The sequence below is a fragment of the Lissotriton vulgaris genome, chromosome 12 (genome assembly GCF_964263255.1).
Source record: "Lissotriton vulgaris chromosome 12, aLisVul1.2, whole genome shotgun sequence".
Lineage (NCBI taxonomy): Eukaryota > Metazoa > Chordata > Amphibia > Caudata > Salamandridae > Lissotriton > Lissotriton vulgaris.
In genome coordinates this window covers 37,052,970-37,077,536 of record NC_141700.1, presented here as the reverse complement: position 1 = coordinate 37,077,536, position 24,567 = coordinate 37,052,970, and the positions used below count along the sequence as shown (strand labels likewise).

The 24,567-nt window shown below is 44.1% G+C and overlaps 1 protein-coding gene across 1 annotated transcript in view; it reads right to left on the bottom strand.

Annotated features, from left to right (window-relative positions):
* NWD1 (NACHT and WD repeat domain containing 1) overlaps positions 1–24,567 on the bottom strand; it is a 71,457-nt gene that overhangs the window by 23,714 nt on the left and 23,176 nt on the right. Inside the window, exons 11-13 of the mRNA XM_086946330.1 lie at positions 22,311–22,583; positions 20,033–20,123; positions 11,653–11,807 (exon numbers count right to left, since the gene is read on the bottom strand). Of these exons, the coding sequence (XP_086802456.1) occupies positions 11,653–11,807; positions 20,033–20,123; positions 22,311–22,583 (519 nt within the window). The remainder of the gene's footprint in view (positions 1–11,652; positions 11,808–20,032; positions 20,124–22,310; positions 22,584–24,567) is intronic.

Here is a 24,567-nt window from a genome sequence, read left to right as displayed (position 1 = left end):
AAGCCCAAGTGGGCAAGCCATACTGATTCTATATAGGGTCAGTTGTACAGATTGATGTCAGTTATAAAACAACAGAAAGTACCGCCCAAGTGGGCAAGACCGCTTTGTGCAAAATACGCAATTTTAAATTAACAAAAAGTATGCCTTCATTATGTAAATCTTAAAAGTGCTACCAGTGAATTTTAAAAACCATGTAATCGATGTTAAAATTCATGAAATATCAGATGTGTGGAGGACTTATACAGAGGGGCACAAACAACCTAAAGTAAATTAACTCATTTGTATACAGTTTTTGTACTAGGTATATATCCATCTAATACAGTAACGATGAAAATTCTTGGAGAATGGAAACCTATAGATACGTATAACAATCATCACTAGTGTTGAGCCCATTTGGAATCTTTGTGTCAAGTAAAATTATATGTTTGGTCTCCAATTTTCTCAATAAAACCTCCCTATCACCACCTCTCCGTTGTGGGGGTACACAGTCTATTACAAAATAAGTCAATAGAGATGCATTTTTTGCGTGTACCTGATTGAAATGTCTGGCGACCGGGTACATATATATATATATATGTGTGTGTGTGTGTGTGTGTGTATATGTATATATATATATGATTCTGAGCAAGAAAAGATAACTAAATGCATGCACGAAAGTTGAATTGGGCAACTGGAATGAGCTTTCATTTACCTTTCCTCCTAATAATTTTGCATTAGTTAATGTGCTACTTACAAGTAGTAACCGCCTCACAATGCTTCTAAGGGAGGGTATAGATGGGAGATTTTAAAATAGGATATATTTGGCATTATTATGTGTGCGGAAAAGAAAGGAGTGAGATTGTGAGGACAACTGCTTCAAATATTTCTCATTTTCATATTTCTGTTGTCAACGTTAAATATCTCCAACACCCATTTTACTTCTGAAATTGTGGAGATCATGAATGTTTGTGAGTTAAAACACGAGCATCTGAGGTTTGTTTGGTAAAGGCATCTTTACATGGTCATGAGATGGAGGAGGCCCATGTGGGGTAGATTGGGTTCAAGGCATTCATTACTCTGACATAACGTCGCTGTGCAAAAAACTTGGCGTCCGACCACCTTTGCCTTTCCGTGAGCCTCTTTAGAATATCTTATACTGAGTATGGACAACAGTGTTTGTCTGAATAGTAACTGCTAGGTTATTCTGAAAGATTGATCTCCACCTAAAACCAACTCCACTTTACGTCACTGCAGCTTTCTGTATGAGCTCTGTCACTCATCGCATTGCCCACTACCCCTTCTTGTAGCAATAGAGTGGTTTGGGACATGTGTAGACAACAGAAAAAATCACTTCCTCTGAAGGGCCAGAGGTCATTGTGGGCTAATCAGAGTAAACAGCATATTGGCGTAGGGGTAGGGGCTGAGACACAGTGAGTCACATGTCTGGTGAGGCAGGTAAGACAAGTACAGAGCCAGGTACACATCAAATGATACCAAGACAACTGAGGCAGAGGCAGAACCAATCATGTTGGGCAGTAAGGTCAGGGCTGGTGCTCACCCCATGCCAAGTGAGCAGCTCAGGACTGAATCAGAGTCAGTCACATGCCGGGGAAGATCAGATGGACGATGCAGTCATGCACATGTCTGTCAACTATGGTTACCCATTGAAGCGAGCGTCAACATTAAAATAGAATGAATAGTCTCTAAAACTTTGCATTCGAATATGAGGTTCTACGATTTCGGATTTCGTCCCGTATCTAGCCGCCATTTTGTGTCCTATCGCCATTTTGTGTCGCCCTCACTCAGGCAGCACAGCGAACTATGTGCTTTTGCTTTTCCAGCTGCTACGTGTCCTTTCAGTTAAAAAGTAACTCCATTGTCCTTGTTCATGAAACCCGATGTCAGGGTCTGGCTGAGTTCGTTAATCCATGTCTGGTTCGATTGATCCCTGTTTAGGCGGACTATTTGCCCTCTCCTATTCTTTCCTTATACTATCTTATCTGACTGGCCTTCGCTATTCTCTCCTTGTATGCTCCTATTACACAACCATCCTTTGAGACACCCAAATACGTCCTGCCACCTGCAAGAGGGGATTGTGGACACCATCACTGATTAATTTGTCGGGAGGGGTAGCACACAGGGTCTGAGAAAGGGGCGTATTTGAGACACCTGATAGCTTGTTTTTCAACTTTCCCCATTGGTTCGTTTTGTATGTGCGAAGAGTGGGATATTGTAAATGTGTTTCCTATAAAAGACTGTGCGCCACGGATTGAAGTGGCAGTCTCCTTAGAATCCACCCTGTGTGTAACTTCTGGGACAACTGTGCTTAGCTGCAGCTAATACACCTGGCTTCCACGCTCAACGGAGTGTCTCGTGTCTCTGTTAGTTGCAAGGCAGGTGAACTCGAGGATTGAGGCGTGACTTGCGCCGCCCGGACCATAAGGCCCGGTTCTCCAACTGGCGCCCAACGTGGGGCGGTTTCAGTGGTAGCGGTTCAGCCCGAGGGTCATGAGAAGCCCTGCAAGAAAATTCCGGAGGATTTGCGAGCCACGTCAAGCGACCCCTGTATGTCGAAGTGGACCGAAGGTCTTTTACAACACGGCTACTCCTTTCCGACGGCTGCTGATGACTGCTGCCCTGACTACCGCCCTGCCTTGGACCCTCTGGTGATGATTGGTATCGCGAGACGTTAGACGGACCTCCGTTGGCGTGTGAAGATCATTTAGTTAAGTATTTGTGGGTAGCGCCCACTTCTTTGTTTTGTTTTTGATTTTTGTTATTCGTCTGTTGCAATAGTCGAAGCCGAGGGGTGAGTACTTTTGTACTGTGTTCTTTGCTTTCACTCCTTGAAGTTAGTAAAAGGATCAGTGTGCTTAAGATGCCTGGTCTGAGCGGATTTAGGAAATGTTGTTTTTGTTGTACTAGGGACTCCCGGCTTGAGGATTCATGTCCGATTCCTCCGGTTGGAACTCCAAATTATGAGCTCTATTCCAAGCATGGCGTTGGTCCCATTGCCTTTAACGACGCATGGATCCGATACACGAAGAAAGATGGTGTCTTGCAGTGGCTACAAAATGGTAGCTTTGAGCCTGACGTATTAGATAATTTGGAAGCAATTCTGTTTAAAAGAAAAGCCCGTCCGGCAATGTTTGACTCTTTCCGCCTTTGGCGTAAGGAAGCCAAACAGAGAGAAATTAAACAAGCAAGAAGAGATAGGAAAATGAAAGATATGACGGTTATACAGGCTGCCAAACAATTTAAAGACGATGAGACTGATCGTGTGATTGAGGTCTCGGATAGACAGCATCGGATGGCAATTGATAGGTGCTATCCTGTGTTACATCCACAATGCAAAGATCTTGATGAAGATCCCTTAATGTCTCATCTGTTGAAATTACCTCCGCCTTATGCGCCAGGTGCTAAAGCACCTGTATTATTGCCACCTGTGCAGCAACCTGTTGTTCAGCCAGGAGCTCCGGCTCCCGCACAATTACCTCTTCCAGTATTACCGTCTGCACCTCCTCTGTAACAAGCTTCTGTATCTCAGTCTCCTTTGCCTTTTGTGTCTCTTGCAACGAGTAGCCCTTTTCTTCCTTTGCTTAATACAGCAACTCCTGTTTTACTTCCTACTTCTTCTCCGATTCGTAATCGGTTAGTTGATACTGTCTCTGGTCTTTTCTCCCCCCTCTTTAGCCCGTTTAATAGGACTCCTGCTTTTTCTCGAAGGCAATCCCGTAGCCAAATCCCAGATTCTGAGGAACGAGTTGTATTTGACTCCCTTGCTCTTAAATGGATGATGAATGGTTTGCTGTATAGTGTACCCGATATATTGAGTACCTTTCTCCAGTGGAATGCGCCTACGCAGAGATATGTTTTTAATGTTATGTGTGACGCACTTATTAAAGGATGGGAGAATATGGAGTTGGATCTAACTCCTCAGGGTCTATTGGATATACAGGACAGGTTTGATAAAGGACTTATTGTGGGTCCCGACGTTGAGGGTGCTATACAGACACTTGTTACTTTTAGGTCCTTATATTCTTCCCGGACTATTCCCAAACCTGATCCTGCAGTTCGACAGAAAAGGAAGAATTATCCTATGAGGGAAGTACCTCCAGTATTGAGGGAAGAGGTTCCGCAAGCGGGCGTTGTTCCAGCTGTCCCTGCTCATTTCCAGCATATATGGGTACATGTCCCTTGAAAACAAGCTGAAGTTTTAGCACTTAAGCAATCTTTGCCGGACCCTCGTAAAAATCCTGCTGGTTATTATAAAGAGCTGTCCCAGACTGTTGATGCGTGTATTATGAATTTGGCTGATATTGATTTGCTGATGGGGAATGTAGTTCCACAAGCATTGTGGGCTTGAATTCGTAGAGAGGATCATGATCAGGCTTTGGGTGGTACTTGGGCTGATATAGTTGCCGCAGATACAGCACAAGTGGGGGGTGCTAAACCAGATGATTTGATTACACAGTTGCCTGGTAGAATAATAACTTTAATGAAGACGATAATGCCTGCCTTACGCGTTAACTGGGATAAGTTAGCTGCGTGTAAGCAGAAGAAAGATGAGAGTGTTTCTGATTTCTTTACTCGGTTTGAGGAGACATTTATTGATCATAGTGGCCAGGATTTGAGTACTGAAGGTGGACAGCGATTATTTGTGGATACATTTGTCTTTAATCTGCTTCCTGAATTGTCCCATAAGTTCAAAGATTCGGAAAGTTATTTGGCTGTTTCTTCATCTGCCCAAATATTAGCTACTGCTCAATATTATGAGAATAGGGACAAAGAAGAAAAATATAAGGCTGAGAAAAAGACTAAGGATTTAAAGACAAAAGTTCTTCTTCAGCAGGCTTATCCTCCTCGTTCTGGTCAGCGTTAGTTCCAGCAACCTATTCAGTCTCAGAGGGTGCCACAGAAACCCAAGCCTTTTGTTCTGCGACCTTTCCTAATCAGTGCGCCTATTGTAAAGAGGAAGGCCATTTTAAGAATAGCTGTCCGGTTTTATTGCAGCGTAATGGTGGATTTCAAGAGCCACGAGGCCGTGGTGGGTTTCAATCAGCACCTAGGGGTAGAGGGCGAGGTGCGTTGCCTCAGGGGCAGCGTCCCTTTCCCCCTCAGAATTCTTCGAATTATTTTGATCAGCAGAATACTCAGTCTGCACAATATTACAATGATGATTATTGTGTTGAAGGTGAAGTACAGTATTTTCATTCTAGTTAGGACAGCCATGGACAAAGTAAGGGAGTCGTATCAGTTCCAGTGGATCAGAATGGGCCTTATGTTAAGGTAGTTGCTTTGGGTGTTGCAGAACCATTTCTTTTGGAGACTGGTACTATGAGAAGTTCTATGATCCATTCAAAACTCCCTGGGGCACCTTTGTCTGGCTTAACGAACGTTTCTGTAGGATTTTCTGGCGCCCCAGTTGCTAATCCAGTTTCTTGTCCTTTGCCTCTTTCGATTGGTCCTTATGATCTGGAACCTCCACTTATTTTAACGACTGGTTGCGGAGAGAATTTGTTGGGTTTGGATCTGTTGAAACGTCTTCATGCAACATTGTATTGTTCCCCCTCTGGTGTGCGTCTTACTTTGGGTGAGAAATTGGTTTCTCCTATATATCTATGAAGGATAGTTTTCCGCCCGAGTTGCAATGTCTTCCTGCTACACTTTGGGCTACAAGTCCGAACGATGTTGGTTTGTTGCAGATTCCTCCTTATGTGGTTACTATTAAGCCTGATGTTAAGTTACCACGTATTCCACAGTACAAGATTTCTAATGATGGTGAACGAGCTTTGATGGCTATTTTCTATGATCTGGTCCAGAAGGGTGTGGTGGAAGGAACGAGAGACAATGTTTGTAATAGTCCTGTTCTCTCCGTTCTTAAACGCAGCGATCCTTCTCAACCACCTGTGTATCGCTTTGTGATTGATCTTCGGGAGGTCAACAAGATTGTTGTCCCCCAGTTTCCTGTTGTTCCAGATATCACTGCCTTGCTTACTATGATACCCGCCTCGGCGGCATGGTTTTCTGGTATCGATCTGAAGAATGCTTTCTTTAGTATTCCTATTGCTGAGGAAAGTAGAGATATTTTTGGCTTCTCTCTCGGAGGCCGAAGTTTTCGGTTCAAGCGTGCTCCTCAAGGTTATTGTGAGAGTCCCTCCATTTATAGTCAGGCTTTGAAATCTCAGATTGATGCGTTCATTTTGCCTCCAGGTGCTACTTTGATCCAATACGTTGACGATTTGCTGATTGCTGCTGATTCGGAGGATGTTTGTAAAGATGTGACGGTTTCTTTGTTGCATCATTTGTCTGATCTACATCATAGTGTCCCCTTCTAAGTTGCAATATTGCCGCCAAGAGGTTACCTATTTAGGTCATCTCTTGTCGAAGGAGGGAAGACGATTGACCCCAGAACGAATTCAAGCGATCTCACAAATGTCTGATCCAACCACAAAGAGAGAGGTGCGTGCCTTTCTGGGCATTACCTCATATTGTAGGCAATGGATTCTGAATTTTTCTTTGTTAGCTAAACCTTTGCTGGCGCTTACGTTGAAAGATACGCCACAACCTCTCCCTTGGACTGATGAATGCCAAAAGAGTTTTTCTGTTTTACGTAATGCTTTGTGTTCTGCACCTGTGCTAGGTACTCTGGACTACAGTAAGCCTTTTACACTCTATGTGCATTAAAGAGAAGGTTGTGCGTTGGCAGTTTTAACGCAACAATTTGGAGATAAACAACGGCCATGTGCCTATTTTCCGGCTACATTTGATCCAGTAGCCAAGGCATTGCCTAGTTGTCTCAGAGCTACAACAGCGGCAGCAATTTCTATTCGTCAGTCTGCTGGATTGGTATTGGACAACACCCTTGTTGTTATGGTACCACATACAGTGGATACTCTTTTGAATAGGACTAAAACACAACACTTCACGAGTGCTCGCTTGTCTGGATATGAGCTAACGCGTTTGGCTAGCCATATACATATCAAGCGGTGCAATACTCTGAACCCAGCAACATTGTTGCCTATACCGGATGAGAAAGGCATTCAAGAACAGCATGATTGTTTTCTCCGAACAGAGGAGGAAACGAAAGGCAGAATAGATCTAAAAGATACACCACTTGTGGATCCGGACGGGATCCTATGGGTATATGGATCTTGTGTTAAGCTTCCAAATGGTGAGACAACTGCAGCTTATGCTGTTACTACTTTGCATACGGTAGTAGAGACAGCACGTATTGCACAGAATTCAGCCCAAGCAGCTGAATTAATTGCTTTGACAAGAGTGAACGTCTACTCTGATAGCCAATATGCTTTCGGTGTGGCTCATGGTTTCAGTCGCTTGTGGAAGGAAAGAGGATTCTTTACTTCCCATGGGACTAAAATACAGCATGGTCAGTTGGTGACTGATCTTCTCGACTCACTTGCTTTGCCTACACAAATAGCAATAATCAAGTGTAGCGCGCACAAAAAGATTACTGATGATGTGGGTCGTGGGAATGCTTTTGCTGATGAAGTAGCAAAAGAAACAGCGAGAGATGTTACGAGTCTTATGTATGTTGCAGGCCCTGTAAGATGGGTCAGAGAAGGAGGAATGTGTGAGGACACAATAGAAAGTGTGAGAATGATTCAAGAAGAGGCTACTGAGAAAGAGCTGAGTAAGTGGAGAGAGAGTACGGGGATGTTGGATGGAATTGTCAGAGCATCAACGATGGCTGTTACCAGACGCTTATGTACTACCTGTAGTTACTATGGCGCATGGTCCATCCCATATTAGTACAAAGGGCATCTGTAAAATCTTGGCTCCAGTATGGCAGAACAAAGGAATTCCTAAATGTGCAGAAAACGTGGTGAGGCATTGCATTGTTTGTTTAAAGCATAATCCAGGAAAGGGAACCCCAACTCCAGCAGGTCATTTTGCTCCCCCTACGTATCCTTTTGAGGTATTGCAAATCGATTACATTCATAAGGATCGTTGTAATAATCTCAAGTATGTTCTGGTGGTGGTTTGTGCCTTTTCCAGATGGATAGAGGCCTATCCCCTAAAGGACAATACTGCTTTGTCTACTGCCAAAGTCCTTTTGAAGGAGTTTTTCCCGAGGTTTGGTTTGCTGCGCCTTGTCTGGTCTGACAATGGGAGTGAATTCGTAGGCCAAATTATGCAGAAAGTATGTGCAGGTCTTGGTATTAAACAGAAATTCCATGCGGCAAACCACCCTCAGTCAGCAGGATTGGTAGAGTGTTATAATGGTACTCTCAAGCTCAAATTGGCAAAGATTCAGGCGAGCACAGGTCTTGCCTGGCCTGATGCCCTACCATTAGCACTTCTGTCTACGAGAACTACTGTGCACTCCTGTTTAGGTCTGAGTCCATATGAGGTTGTTTTTGGGCGCCCCGCAAATGTCTGGGGAGTCCCTCGACCTAAAAAGAATTCTGATATTCCATACCCAATGCTGATTGATTACTTGCATGCCCTCACCACTAAATTACGTGTTCTTCATCAACAGGTTCAAAACGCTTTGCCAGAGGCCTCCGCAGACCCAGGTCATTCCATCCAACCTGGCGATTGGGTCTGCGTGAAAAACTTTCAGCGGAAAAAGAATTTGGAACCTCGTTGGGGCACACCGCGTCAAGTGCTATTGACTACACGGACGGCAGTGAAGGTTGTTGGGAAAAGAACTGGGTCCATGGCGTGCACTGTAAGAGGGTACCTTTGCCTTTGCCTTTTGACCAGTGGATTCGTGAGGGCATAGGTGATAATGAAAGCGAAAAAGTGCCTAGATTTTTACCGTTTAGTAGTGCACGCCTGGACCACACGAACTCTGAGAAAGAAGACGACGACGTGTTACAGGAGGCCGTCCCAACACATCTGCGATTGAACACGGTGGATCCAGAAGCCTTGTTTAAGGACCAGACGATCCCTAATAAGACTCGATATAATTTACGATCGAGAATGACCAAAGACAATTGAACTTTTCCTTTTTACGATTTTTCTGATTATACCTTTTTGTTTTGAAAGACATTCTAATGTGTTTTTTTTCCACTATCCATCAAGTTGCAGGGTCACGGTAGGAGTCTTAAGCTGTGACCTGAGTAGTGACCTAGGGTCTGCAGGACTTCCAGTGTCATAGGACGGCTAACAATCACAGCTAAGTGATCTAGGAAGATTATCGTGAGCAACGCTTTAGAGTAATGGATATTAAAGTGGAAATTAATGATCAGACTGTAAATATCACAGATAGATTCAAGAAACTAATGGTTAGTCCATGTGGAATAACCCTATGTATTCTGATATGTTTATGTATTTTATTAGCATGTGGAAGTTGGGTTCTTTATGTTATACAGCCATCACCTGTCCCTACATCTGTCTTTTTATCTTTTCCTACTACTGGCTCCCCACATCGGTTTTATACACTTTCAGAACACGAATAGATTAGGAGAACTGAATACTTCAATAATTTGTTTATTCAGTTATTGCATCAACACCAACTAGTGATGAATACTACTGATTGTTGGGTTTGTGGGCTCATGCCTCATAATACAGAGAGAGGCATGCCGTATTTAGTTTTTCCATTCTCCTATGAAGGTTCCACCTGGGCTTATCTGGCTATGTTCTCTAACCTTTATCAAAATCAGCTACGATATCCTCCTGGTAGTCCATATGGTGGTGGAGCAGACTTTAGTCACAGTACTTTGATTAAGGGAATAGTGACTATGGCTAAGATTGCTCAGATTAGTAAGATTCCCATAGATGAGAAGAGAGCATATGATGGATGGAATATAACCCGATATGTTACTAGCCTCACAGAAAAGGCTAAACGAAGGAGCTCTCCGCCAATTTGGACTGTACCTCATTGAGGTAATTTCTGTTTACAAATTAATGGTCAGAATGTTAAGAATCAGCAGGAGAAGAGTATCTGTTCTCATACTTATGTCTATACACCTCAGATTCCCTCACCGCTAGTGCCATCACAAGGCACATATTTTATCTGTCACGATAGAGCCTATACATGGCCTCCTACTTATTTCTCAGGAACCTGTTATGTGGCTTTTCTTCTTCCCCAAACGTATACTGCTCCTTCAGGTCATTACATGATAGGGGAGTTTTTGATCAGAAAGACACAGCAGGACAGGAGGCAGCTGACCTCATTAAAGGGTTGCTTCCCTTCTGGGGCCCAACGGCCAATAGCAGAGACATCAGACACTTAGCTCGTGTTGTTGAGGCTACCATAAATGAAACTTCTGGAGCCTTGAGTAATGTGACAGCCGAACTTCAGGCGGATCGTCTTATGACGTTACAAAATCGGATAGTTTTAGATATTATCCTTGCAGATCGTGATGGAGTCTGTAAATTGAACGGGTCTAGTTGCTGTGTTTACATTCCTGATAATGCCCCTACAGTATACCAAGCTATCTCCAAGTTACATACCATCTCCAAGTCTATACATCAGGACACGGGAGATTGGTCTGTGATGGGATGGTTTTGGGGACTACTGTCCACGTGGGGATGGAAGATACTAACTTTCCTTGGAATGATCTTGGCTATCATCTTCTTTGGTTGTCTTTGTGTGCAGTGTGGACCTGCAATATGTGGTCTTTGTGCCACTATGTGTGTCCCGAAGCCTGCGTCACGAAAAACAGAGAATATTAGTATGATGCTACAGCAACAGCTCGATGACCTCATGGCCATTGACATCGACTCAGATTGACTTGAGCCCTTGGTGTATTGCCTGAGTAATGGCAAGAGGAGGGTCTGAGGTTCTATGATTTCGGATTTCGGCCCGTATCTAGCCGCCATTTTGTGTCCTATCGCCATTTTGTGTTGCCCTCACTCAGGCAGCATGGCGAACGATGTGCTTTTGCTTTTCCAGCTGATACGTGTCCTTTCAGTTAAAAAGTAACTCCATTGTCCTTGTTCATGAAACTCGATGTCAGGGTCTGGCTGAGTTCGTTAATTCATGTCTGGTTCGATTGATCCCTGTCTCGGGCGACTATTTGCCCTCTCCTATTATTTCCTTATACTATCTTATCTGACTGGCCTACGCTATTCTCTCCTTGTATGCTCTTATTACACAACCATCCTTTGAGACACCCAAATATGTCCTGCCACCTGCAAGAGGGGATTGTGGACACCATCACTGATTAATTTGTCGGGAGGGGTAGCACACGGGGTCTGAGAAAGGGGCGTATTTGAGACTGCAGCTAATAAACCTGGCTTCCACGCTCAACGGAGTGTCTCGTGTCTCTGTTAGTTGCAAGGCAGGTGAACTCGGGGATTTAGGCGTGCCCTGCGCCGCCCGGCCCATAAGGCCCGGTTCTCCAACTAGACCTACTTATCTAGGCCATCTCAAATGGACCAAGTGATCTTAGAAAAAAGAGCTCTTCAAAATCAATTATCATCAGGAACTCTAACTCCATTCTGAATTTCTTTTCCTCTCTATTTAGGGACCAAACCTTCAGAACACACTAAAAAGCCCACCGTTTTCCAAAATAGCATGTTGATGTTCCAACCTAACCCTCTTCCTTCACATATCCTTTAATCCTAGTGAACTGTTATATACAAATTCGGCTTCTGTTTTTGTTCCTGGTATAGTACCCTAATATGTTTGTTAGTGCAGAAGCGCTGTAGAAAACTATGAAATAAATGAATGGGAAGCAGTTTTCTGCTGTTGTATACCCTTATGGTTTCATCTCTGCAGCCAGTGATGATGATTTCTCTGTGCATGCTGATGACAGCAGTTTCCACCTCATCATTGTGCTCGAGATCTTCTGCCTGGAACCTGTTGAAGGTCATGGAGTTGGCCTGATATGTTCTTACAAGTCTGCCGAAACCTGGAATAACAAAACACAATAGAGTTTTTTCCCGTGCAGTTTAAAAACGATCAAAAATTGATTTCTGTTTTCAACAGGGTTACCCGAGACGTCATGTCCCCAGAGAAAACCTATTAGATTCTGGGACTTTAGTAGAATTCACATGACTATAGTTTGTTTCTGGAACCCAGTACTGAATCCCATTGCTTTGATGCCATACCGGTCCTTAATTTTAGGCATTTTTAAATATGACGTATGTGGATAAGATTTAACTTTAGATGGTTAGGCGACCTACAAGGCGCTGAGCTGGCACAGACCCACATCAGACATTATTTGTGACAGCTGTGATGTGTTTCCACACACATTTTGACACTCCTACAGCTCTCTCTCTCTTTGATGTTTTCCTCCTGGTACTGATGCCTTTGATTCTTAGCCTATCAACGATACCTAAGAGTTAAAGTAGTACCAGTTGTTCAGCCAAACCAAAAATGGCCTCCTTTTCGAATAGTAACATAAAAACAATGTAATTGTTTTTTGTTACTTAAGACAGCTAGGTTTTCTTGGTCTGCGGCTCATGAGTAGAAGTGAATAGGTTCCTTTCCAAAGGAAAACAGTCTTTAGCTATGATGATCTCAAAATCATTAGACTAGTAAGGGTAGGTTGCAAGTAACTTCTGGCTCATGGAATGGCGAGCGCTGATGGGCAGAATCCCGTCAAACTGTCGGGAAGAAGTAAGTTCAGGCTCTCCAGCCTCACCTCCAAATCACACCAATAACCAACATATCTCCACTGTGTCATTAATATATCCAGAGGTGCCTAGTATCTTGGCAGCAAATAAGTTCTTTAACTGGGACCCAAGAGATGCACATTTCACCTGGTTGCCTCACTATCTTTTTCTGTGGGGGCTACATCATTGTGCTACTCCCTCTGCCTGGATAAAACTTAAAACTCTGTTGTTCAGCTCTTATCTCAATATTTAGCTCCTTCTTTGCTCCTCACTCTCCTCTAGATGAGGGACATATGGCCCCTCTTACCTCTAATAAGATGCTGTCCCACCCTCTTGTCTATTTCCCATCCCCTGTGCTTGCCTTCCATGTCCTCCTGCCTGAAGATTGAAATCTGCCTGTTGCTCATTATGTTTATATGTACTTCAGGGACTCAGATCCTTCATCCTTCATTATTTGGGAAGTGCAAAGACATCCTCCAGGGTAAGAGTAGCAATAGAGAATGTCATAAATAACAAAATAAACAAATAGTTCTTTGTGGTATGTGCTTTGTGGTATTTGATTAGCACTGCAGCAGCTGTGTCAATGTGATTTGAAAAAGGAATTTAAGATGGCTTGAGTAAATAAAAATCTTTGAAAACAACATGTTATTGTTACAATATTGCTGCCTGCATCAAGGCCCATGTTTCTGACATGCGCTTTCTGAAGTCTATGCGTTAACTCAGAAAAATTCTAAGTTATATTATTAACTTAAGATACATCAAACACAAAAAGTCGCTCTACTCTGCTCAGAATCAGTGCTTTTCTTCATGATGTGGCTCTCAATGTCAATAAGCAATGTAAAACCTAATAGGTCTTACCTTGTTCACCTATTGGCTTTTTGAATGCTTTTTGCTGAAGCTGTGCAGCCAATAACAAAAAGAACTAGAAAAGGTGCATTGATGCTGGTGACCACTTAAATCTGCGGTGTGTGTGTCTGTGCATGCGTGATGTATATACACGCATAGGTGATGTACATACACGCATAGGTGATGTACAGGTGTGCGTGCATCACCATTCACGCCTAATCAGTGATACAGGTACCATTTTTCTCTTTACTTATTGATCCAAGATGAAGACAAGTGAATTTTTAAGAGCCCGAAAGTGGTTATTGTAATGTAAAGAGGCCCAGCAAGAAATGGCAGCTGCCAATCACTCGAAAAACTATTTTTTAAAAGTTTATTTAAAAGATCGCATGAGTGGGCCAGCATTAGAGGAGGGGATGGGAGGCAGGTGAGGAAACCAACAAGGAGTGCACAAAAGCTCGTTTTAGAATGTGGGACAGCCCTGCAGCCCTCCAAAAACATTAAAATTTGAATAAAATATATGTTCCTATGTTCATAAGTGTATTGGAGCAACGGAGGAGCAGGTGGTGGGGTGGGTGAAGGAGAAACAAAGGGGGCAGGTAATGAGAGGGATAAGCAGCACACAAAAGAGAACAAGAAAGCGCATGCACTCTCTACGAGTGCTTTATGGAAAAGCATCAAAGGCAAACAAATGAGAGCGACATTAAAGTCAAACCGTTGTATTGTGTTTCAGCATTTGTATAGCGCTTGCTACCCTTGTGTGGTGCACTGAAGCGCTTGCCCAAATGGAAAACCAGCGACACCATATTGTTTGTGTGGTTCGGAGGTGTTGTTTTTGGTTTGAGCCATTGGTAAGCAATAGAGGGCCCTAAGCCCACTGCAATTGTTTAGGTCTTGAGTTAGCCCAGACCGTTTCAGTTTACTAGCATTACATATATTTAATATACTTACTAATAGGGACTTTCAGCTAGACCCCACTTCTCCATTGGGCTGTTATTTTGGCATTCACATTTTAATTTAAAAAACATTTTGGGAACAGTTTTATATAGCGCTAACTAGACCTGAAGATATCAGGTAGGTTTACATGAGCTGTTCACACGGTGATTCTCATCCTCAGATCCGCACCTCAATTCTGAAATATCTAGGGGAACAGCAGTTAAGATTACACCGTCTGTATTTACCAGATCTGGGTCACCACTTTAAAACACAATATACCTAACATCCGATGGGTAGTGCTTGAAAGGGTACTGGGTGACCATCACAACATAGAAAGCAGGCTCAGCACAAGGGAAGCTCGTGGATCTATCAAGAGGGAGTTGACCAATGTGGGCTGAATGACCTCATTGAATGGGGCAAAGTCATCTCCTAAATTAAAAAACATTATCTGTAAATAGCTCATATACAATACCTTGGTTCCAGGCACAGCGTCATTCATAACTGGGACAGAGTGGCCTTCTTATACCCACAGTGTATTACAAAAGGGGGATTTGGAGACCTAGATATAGCACTCTGCTAGGATGTTTGCAACAAATGCGCCTGACATACGAGCATGACATAATTTTGAGTGCCACCCTTTTCTCACTAATTTTTAGCAGACAGGTCCCTCAATAGAGGGTAAAGTAGGCACCACGTTGTCACACTGTTCATTTGGGTTTTTATAAAGTTTTAGTAATACAGATAGGCAGCAGTCCGTTCTCTGATGCCCTGCAAGTGGAATTAAGAACGTTTGGGAGCCTGCACTCGAGCAGCCCAATGTTACCACTATGTTAATAAGATAGTTTATCATCAAAAATTAGTAACTTTATATACCCCCAAATGATGGTTGAGAAAAGCATGTGAGTTTGCACACCACTACTTGGATTGTGGAGGGTATCTGTCGATCTAATTATATAAACAACATGGGTACAATCATAGAGCCTTTTGCTCCAGGTTTGCGCGGTGGCACATGGGGCGATACTCACTTAATATAATTAAAGCCGCAATGCATATACATCTTAACATGGCGCCTCGGTATTCACAGCAACATCGTTTAGAGCGTGGGAAACACATGACCGGCGTCATGACGCGGTAGGCAGGCACCCATACAAGCATCCACTGCTGGCCGAACCCGGCAGCAGTTGAGTCAAAACGGAACACCGGCAGAATCACGGTAGGCTTTGGAAAGTCATTTTGAGCCCGATTCTAAATTAGACCAAAGCTCAACGGTTACGATACAGCGGGGGTAACAGGGGCCTAACAAACGCCCCCGCAGCCCCTGCGGTGCGGGGGGGCCCACTCTCTTCAGTAAATGAAGGGGGCCCCCTCAGCACTTCAGTGAGAGCTGTGAGAGAGGCTTGCGCTAAAGCAAGCCTCTCTCCCTCTAAAGCAGGTGTAGGCTGTCTGCAGCCTGCTCTGAGCCCCTCCCGCTGACTGAAGAGAAACAAAGTATCAACTGACATTATTTCTCTTCAGTCAGAGCCACAGAAAAAGGATGGGGGTGGGGGCCCAGAGACAGCATTCCCCACAGCACTCTGCTCCTTTGAGAAGAGACAAGGACAAGGATGGGGTGGGGGCCCCAAAGACAGCATTCTCCAGGGCAATGCTCATATGAGAAGGGATGAGGCAGCAAAATGGTGCCCTCAGGTAAGCACTCTTGTTAGAACGCACCACCATGGGCGTCCGCAGGGGGGGTCAAGGAGGAACACTTTCCTCTGGAGAGATTTTAGAGAGAGAGAGTGGAGACAGAGAGTAGAGAGAGACAGTGGAGAGAGGGAGAGAGGGTGGAGAGAGAATAGAGAGGGAGTGGAGGGAGACAGTGGAGGGAGACAGTGGAGAAAGAGTTGAGAGAGAAAGTGGAGCGAGAGACAGTGGAGAGAGAGAAAGTGGAGCTAGATTGGACAGAGTTGAGAGAGAGAATGGAGAGAGAGTAGAGACTGACTGACTGACTCAGAGACTGAATATTGACTGACAGAGAGACTGACTGGCTGAGAGAGAGAGAGAGAGAGAGAGAGAGAGAGTGGCTGACTGAGAGAGTGATTGACTGACTGACAGAGAGAGAGAGACTGATTGAGAGTGAGACTGACTGACAGAGAGAGAGACTGACTGACTGACTGACTCAAGTTTTGCTACGCCAAAGGGGGATAAGCTAACGATGACTGCACACTCGGCGAAGTGGGGGCCTTCAAGCTCTCCTAAATGCAGGGGGGCAAGCTACCGGTTAAACTCCACATTACTGGCATTGATGAGGGTACCAGTTAGTGGAAACTTGAGACATGTGCTTTATCTCTAGGGAGCCAGCTAGTCCCAGTTGTACGCAAGAGTGCATCAGGAAAGGAATAAGGCACAAGAACCCGATGATTGAAACAGTAACATGAAGGTAGTGTTGGGCATGGTTTTTTTGTTTAAATTTTAAAATACAGTAGAATAAGGTCCCTTATGCTTAAAGAACGTCAGAATAGGAAATAAAGCATAACTTGACCTGCAATGGGTGACTTATACAATACAATGAATATGGTGGGGTACCGCTGTGATTCATTTCTTCTACACACTATTTTTTACAGACTGACGGTGGCAGTTCACGTGATAACCAGTGAGACAGTGACTTACAGACGGGTACAGGTATACCCGGAATGGGCTTTATCCCGGTAAATACTTATGACACCCTGTGGTTTTTAATCAAAGTTTTATCAATATTTGAGATTCAGTGAATATGTGCCAACTGAAGATGTTGCGTTGTGTTCTATTTTTGTTTCCATAGGAACACTAATACAAGAACTAAATTGGTGCAGGGTAAAGTGACAGAACCCACGCCCTGATAAAGTTGCCTTGAGTTTTTCCATGGACAATGAAACATGTCGGCTTTTAAGAGGGCAGACACACAGCACTGAATAAAAGTCCAATAGCCAGTGTGATCTAGTCTGGTTTTAATAGACTGGGGTTGAATCCTGCGGTATATCGGATTCTCTGCTGATTCACTTGCAGTGTTCGACATCCTAGCACCAGTGTTCACCCTTTGTTTCTTTTTCACATTTCACAATTTATGTTTAGGTTGGTGGTTGCTGATGATGAGAACCTGAGGTAGTAGGTGAGTACCTTCCTACTTACCACCATGGTGTTACTTCCGTGAGGCACCACCAACCGCTCCACACATTTTTTCTTTTCTTTCATGTATCTCCTGGCCACTTTTTAGAAGTATTTTTCTCAAATTTGGGAAAGGAGAGTGTGGGGTCCACATCATTTGGAAGCAACGCAACAATTTGTAGAGTATATTGTGTTTTAAAGTGGTGACCCGGATCTGGTAAATACAGACGGTGTAATCTTAACCGCTGTTCCCCTAGATATTTCAGAATTGAGGTGCGGATCTGAGGATGAGAATCACCGTGTGAACAGGTCCTTTGTTGTGTATAAGATTATGAGTGGGGGATGACCTGTTCACTACCCCTATAGCTCCTTTGTGTATAAGGTTTACATGAGCACCAGTTTCGTTACAGATGGACACATTCATTTTATTTGTTTGGCACGGGGAGATTACGTGATTTTCCCAGAATCACAGGATATTGAGCATCGATGCCGAGACTCGAACCCGGTTCCCCAGCTATGAGGTGGACCGCTCTAGCCGTAAGGCTACATCCTCTCCCCACCGCTCTAACCGTAAGGCTACCTCCTCTTTCCTTAATTCCCTCCACTGCCACATACAGCTGGGCACTGGGTCAGCTTCCTGTAGCGTTTGACTAACTTCTTTTATTGGACATACTCCAATAAAGAAAACAATGAGTTTGAGCTGCTTGGGCTTTCTATTTAGCGCCAATTTGAAATGGGACTGTTTAATTAATCAAAAGATCCCGGTCGATGGAGGTGGTGTGTGAATCTCTGTTTAGATTTGCAAAACATTTAGGACATAAACCCCCCCCCCAAAGAACTGAAGTAAATACCTGTTGGTGGATACATATGGTGCTGGAGTATGGGGACATATATCTGTAAAGACCCTTCAAGCTTTTGCCTACAGACAGCTTGCAATGCCTAAAAGTTGTCGCAAAAGTACCTGTAATCTGACAGACAGCCACTTGGTGTCGCCATTGTTCCACTCTAAAAAAAAAAGCTAATGTGACATGTATTAAGGGAGAGCAATTGTATGCTCTGGTGTTTCTCTATTACAGCTCGTCGATAATGGCTATAAGCACAGCGACTCCCATTCTTTAAATGCGAGTACAAGACTCCCATCGGAAGAGCAAGACATGCGGGCCCGGCCCTGAGTGTACAGATTCCGCCCTGAGTGCACAGATTCTGCCCTGAGTGCCCATCTGCCACCACCGGGGACTGGAGGGAGGCCACCTGCTTCACTTCGCACACTCCACTCTAGTTTAGAAATGGCGCTGAAAGTGGGGTTTTATTCCAGAATATAGAGTACTGAATATTGACTTACCAGAATATCGTAGCCACAACATCGAGGAGGTAAGTGCATGTAGGTAAGTATAGATTTACACTTCTTAACCTATACTGAGAGCATACATCAGTGTATCGGCCTCACGTGTAAGCTGGACATCAAGGTGTACCAAGGAAAGAGTTCAGGGTGTGCATTAGGGTGTACCTGACTGCAAGCAGAGGGCATGCTTCAGGTTTCTGCAGGTACCGAGCGGAATATGTATGTAGTATGTACATTACGGAGTATCAAGACATGAATTGAAGGCGTACCGGAGTGGCAAGTCGAGGGTGTATATCAAGGTATTTATTGATGCGCTCAGATTAGCCAAGAATTATAAAAGGTGACAGAATGATACCTCTTGGCTTCTCTACTCTGACTATCTTCTGTCTGGTACAGGAATGAAATACTCAGCCTCACCCCAGCTGTCTCCAGGCTCTCAGTGTCCTTTTATTCTCTTGCTGACCACCACTTGTACCATTTCCACAGTTAAATTGTGAATTTCACCCACTGCCCCTCCTATGAAGGGACCACACCTAGCAGTGCTTCCCACACTGGTTCAATATAGTTTTATATACGAACCTCCCGTGCTGTCTGTTTGTGACAGCTTTATGGTGCTTCAAAATGTTATGTTATGCTATAATGTGCCCTATTTTCCCTCCCATAGTCTAAAGATGATGATAATATTTTCTAAAGCATAATGATTGCCCTCAAGAGGGTGTCGTGGTGCTACACTGGAAGACAGGACTTACTGGAAGAGTCACGTTTTAAGGCCTTTGCTGAGTTTTTCATGACTGGCTTCAGACCCCTGAGACTTCACATGAGAAGTCCAAAGTTTGGAGGTGAGATAAGAGAAACCTCTGCCACCCAAACACACTCACTCAATGCTTGGGTTATCTAACTGAAAACATCCCTAGACCCCAAAATTCTCATTGTAAACATTATTTTTGATGCTTTGAACAGAATTAGGGTGGCACAAGTATTATGTAAATAGCCTAGGACAACTTATTTCTATGTGTTGCCTAGTATCACAGTTTTCATTTTCTAAGCCCTGTAATTAACAAGTATCACTATTATCCAATGCTGTGGAACTCAATCTATAAATCTCTGGATGATGAAACACTGGTTCGGGCCTCCCAAACTTCGAATCGCTGCCCTGCTTGTCACACATAGATAGTAGCAACTAGACTCCAACCCGCTGAGCACCCTCTCTGGCCGTGTAATGTGAAATGCACAAGCTGGGAGCGCACTGGTAGAGAGATGCAGGGAGCGAGGTACCTGCAAGAAACAGCTCCTCCTTCTCGGACACCGTCACAAATGTGATGGAACTGGCCAGATGTTCTACAGCTGTGCTGCCATCAGACGACACCTGTGGGAAAGGACACAGATTAACCAATCACAGGCTTGGCTCCGGGCACCTTCATGTCGCACTCCCCACAGTGGTGAACTTGTTTACAGTGAAGATGAACAACTCACTCTGCATCAGCCCAAACGGCCTTTAATGGGCCCCACCTGTCCTGAGATGTCCAGATTCCCTTATAGGGCAGTCCGTGAAACAAAAGCTTGGAGAACTGGGTACAAAATGGTGCAGAGGCAGAACTGGATGCATGTAACTTATTTCACAGCGAGTATACGACTTAGCTAGGAGCCCCAGAGGGTCAGAGGTCACCTGGGGTGTCCTCTAGACAGGCCCGGTGCCACTGGGAAGGATGCACAAATGCTTTTGTACAGCACTTCGTCCGCTGTATATAATCATCCATAAGTACACGCACATGCAGGGACATCTTGTGGTCACTAAGAGAATGGCAGGGGCTCTGGAGGTGGCTTGTAAAGTAGTTTGTCTTCTGGCCAATGGGAGTCACTGTGCTGCATGACTCCAGGGGCCTGATTGCCAAAGGTAACTTACATTTTTGAGTAAGTTTACACTTTAGAGTAAGTTTACTACTTTTCAGTATTCACAAACTGCACTTTTGTAGTGACTTATGCTTTTGTAGTAAGTTCAGCACTAGACAAGGCCAACCACTTGTACTTCAAAACCCTCCCACTGACACTAATAGAAGTAGGGATTTGAAATAAACCCCCTTAGGAAATAATGTTAGATTAAATGAAATTATTTAAAATAGGTAAACATATAAATAACTATAATGTAATGTTAAAAATATGAGTAAATAGTGCATATTTATTATTTCATTATAAAATATGTAATCGATTTTTTAATCTAAAATATTACATTTTGTTGAAAATAATTTATTAAATTTTAATTTATTCTATCCATCACTTTTATAAATCATTAATCGACATTAAAAGAAGCACAGAACACGACGTAAAGCATAAATAAACTTAACATAGCACCTTCATATTACACAACTGAGGGCTTGATGTACTGTGTCATTTTGTGATCTCAAATCCTTCAACTCACAAAATCAAAGTGTTTTTCACTCCAAAATAGTGTTCAGCCAAGTACTAAACCCCTTTTGCTATCTAGAAAAGCCTTTCTGACCCACAAAACTGGTTACTCGAATCATCCTAAATCACAATAAGGAGGGGCCATGAAAGAGACCCCGCTCCTAAATGCAATACGCAGTGGTATGTATCAATTGTATGTGACCATAATTGCAGTTGCAAACCATCGAAACCTTATTGCACCTCAAAGGGAGTGATAACTGATTCACAAAGGGGAACGCTGTCCCCGTGGCTCAGCTTCCCCGCGAGGAATTGTCAGGCGGCCTCAGGGGGTAGCAGCAGAAGGAGAGGAACACTGCCTACTCCTGCATATGGCTTCCCAAACAGGAATGTTCTTTTAAACTGCTTCTGTTCCCTTAAGAAATAGGGTCTGCTTAACCTCATGGGTGCTGCTGACGAGCACAGCTCGTCACGGCCGTTGGAACGTTCGCACGCGGGGCTAATTTCCCCGCTATGCTGAACGTTCCAAAAACGGGTGCGGCCGTGACGAGCTGAGCTCGTCACCAGCACGGCGGCGCCGCGCGCGGCCCCACCGGCAGCGAAGGGGTTAAAAAATATGTTTCCTTTTGTGAATACAGTGGGGATCTACAGTACCTTACTGATCTCCATCCCTAATTTGGTAACCACTCGTTAAGGGTCACAAATAGGGACCTGCATGATTAATAATCATTAGGAAGTCATTCTGGCATCTCTATGTGACTGACCATTCTACAGTGCGGCCTACTAGTACATAGATCGCATCTCAAATTGGAACGCAATCCACACATAAGTTGGTGCGCAGTTTGCACCCACTGTTTGCAAACTGCCTGTTCGTCAGTCTGATCTAAAGAACTTTACATGAACATAACAGAGCCTAACATTGCACGACATGGCACAACATAACATGACAAGATAAAAGAAACATAATGGATGTATGTATGCTTTACGAATAAAGTAAAACATAAAGAAAGCTTGAAATAACTCTTATTGTATATCTTACAAGCTACACAAAACTAAAAGCCAAAAGCATGCCAGGTCTCGTCCTCTGATCAATGGTCTGTTTGTCCCAACAACATTCATATCATCACAGTAGCTGACGCAGAGCCTTCCTTACCATCGAAAGGCAGCCATTGGTAAACCCAATCACCATCTTGCCATGTTTCTGGATCATGGCACTGCAAGAGGGAATGCAGCCGCATAGCTCTGGTAGCTGGTGGGTGCCCTGCGGCTCACCGGTGCAGCTGTCCCACAAGTAAAGGGTACCTCCTTCGGTCACCGACATGACAAGCTGGCGTGGGGCAAACACCGCTGCACACATATGAAGATCTGGTGCACCACTGGACACTTGGAAAAGGTTTTCTGCAGTTTCAAGGTGCCAAACATTGATCTAAACAAAGAAAGCAAAGGATTGTTTTTTAGTGGAGAATTTTGATACAAGGTTAGGAATGAAAGTTCAGCTAGCATCAACACCAAAACTAGCCAGTGGTGTTAGTGAAGTCCTACACTGCATGACATCACATTGGTAACAAGATGTGTTGCGACAGATATGCTTTTTGAGAGGTCACAAAAGTCTTCATTAAAGCCCTCAAAATAGTAACAAAAATTAACATTTTTCTTTACATTATACTACAGACCACCAGTTAGTATGCTACATGATTCAATAATAATGTTTGTGCTTGAAAAACGTGTGTGCCCCATTAGTGCCTTGTATGTGTTCTGGTGACATTTACAGACACTCCTCATTATCATGGTCACCAGGCGCATGCACACAACAGCACTGTAGGACCATAATACATGATTACTGTTAGAAATTGGGTCTCTAGCTGGCAGAGGTTTGCCTCCTGTCCAAGTAGGGACCACAATCCTAGTCAGGGTAAGTCAGATACATAACCTAAATTAACCTGTGCTTGCCCTCTGGTAGCCTGGCACAGAGCAGTCAGGCTTAACTTAAGAGGTAATGTGCAAAGTATTCGCGCAACTCTTAAATTACAGTAACACAGTAAAAACACCATAAAATGACTCTATCCCAGTGTTGAAAAGTAGAGAATATTTAACTGGGTATAACAAGATGGAAATGAAAAAAATCCAATATGTAGAACTTGAGATATGAGCTTTTAACGAATAAACTGCAAAATAGTGTTTAAAAGTCAATAGCGTTTATGGGTTACTTGAGGGTGCCTAGAGCAGGGTAAATCCAAAGTTTCAGGCCGAACGTGATGGAGGGCCGACTGGTTACAGGACCCACGCAGGGCTAGGTGAAAAAGTACCTTGTATGGCGCAAGCATCAGCATCAAAGACTCAATGTGTCGGTTCTGATTCACACAGTCGGGTCGATGCGTCGAAGTCAAATCTCTCAGTTGGGTCCTGCGTCGTCAGCGAACTCCTTATGATGCAGATGCTGTGTCGTCATCAAGTTTCGAAGGGATGTCTTCGGATTGGCGCTGTGTCTGTGTCGAACCTTGATGTCTTTGTGTTGACACTGCATTGGCATCGCACCTCGCAGTCAGGGCACTTGTTGTCGAGCCACGCAGGGATGTCCTTGGATCGGCACTGCATCGGAGGGCCCTGCATCGGTTCTGATCAGTGCAAAATCATCACTGCACTGCTTTTTGCAGGAAACCAACTGTATAACCCACTGTCAATGCCCGAAACTGGATTGGAACCTTTTGACAGGGCATGACTCACAGTTGGCAGAGCCCCACAGCAGAAGCAAAATTGAAGGAAGTCTTTAGTGGCTCTGATACTTCAAGAAGAGGAGGCAAGTCAGCAAGCCCTTGGAGAATCTGGATGAAAGGATGTAGAGAGCAGGTCCAGTCCGTATCACTCCAGGCAAGAAGCAGCAGGCCAGCACAGGAAAGCAGGTAGAAAAGTGGCAGTCCCTCCTACAGCCAGGAATCAGGAGGCAGACAGACAACACAGCAAAGCAGCTGGCAGAATGGCAGTCCCTCTTGCAGCACAGCAGCTCTTCTTCCTGGTAGAATGTCCTTGGTTACAGCAATGTTCTGATTTGGTGGTTTCACGGGGACCAGTACTTATACTCAGTTGTGCCTTTGAAGTGGCGGAGACTTCAAAGGGGCCATTGAAGATCCTGCCCTGGTTCCAGACTCACTACAGGGTGGTATGCAGCTCTTTGTGTGGAGACAGGCGCAGTCCTATTAAAGTGCAAATATCAGCTCCTCCCTCCCAATCTACCTGAAGAAGGCCCATCAGCCTAGTGATGTCCTATCAGGATGCATATGACATACGCCAGCTTCCTTTGTGTGTGACTGTCTACAGGGAATGCACAAAGCCCAGCAGTCATCCAGCCCAAAAGTGTATTCAGAGACAGACAAAGGAACAGAATGGTTAGAGTAAGAACATACCAACTTTCT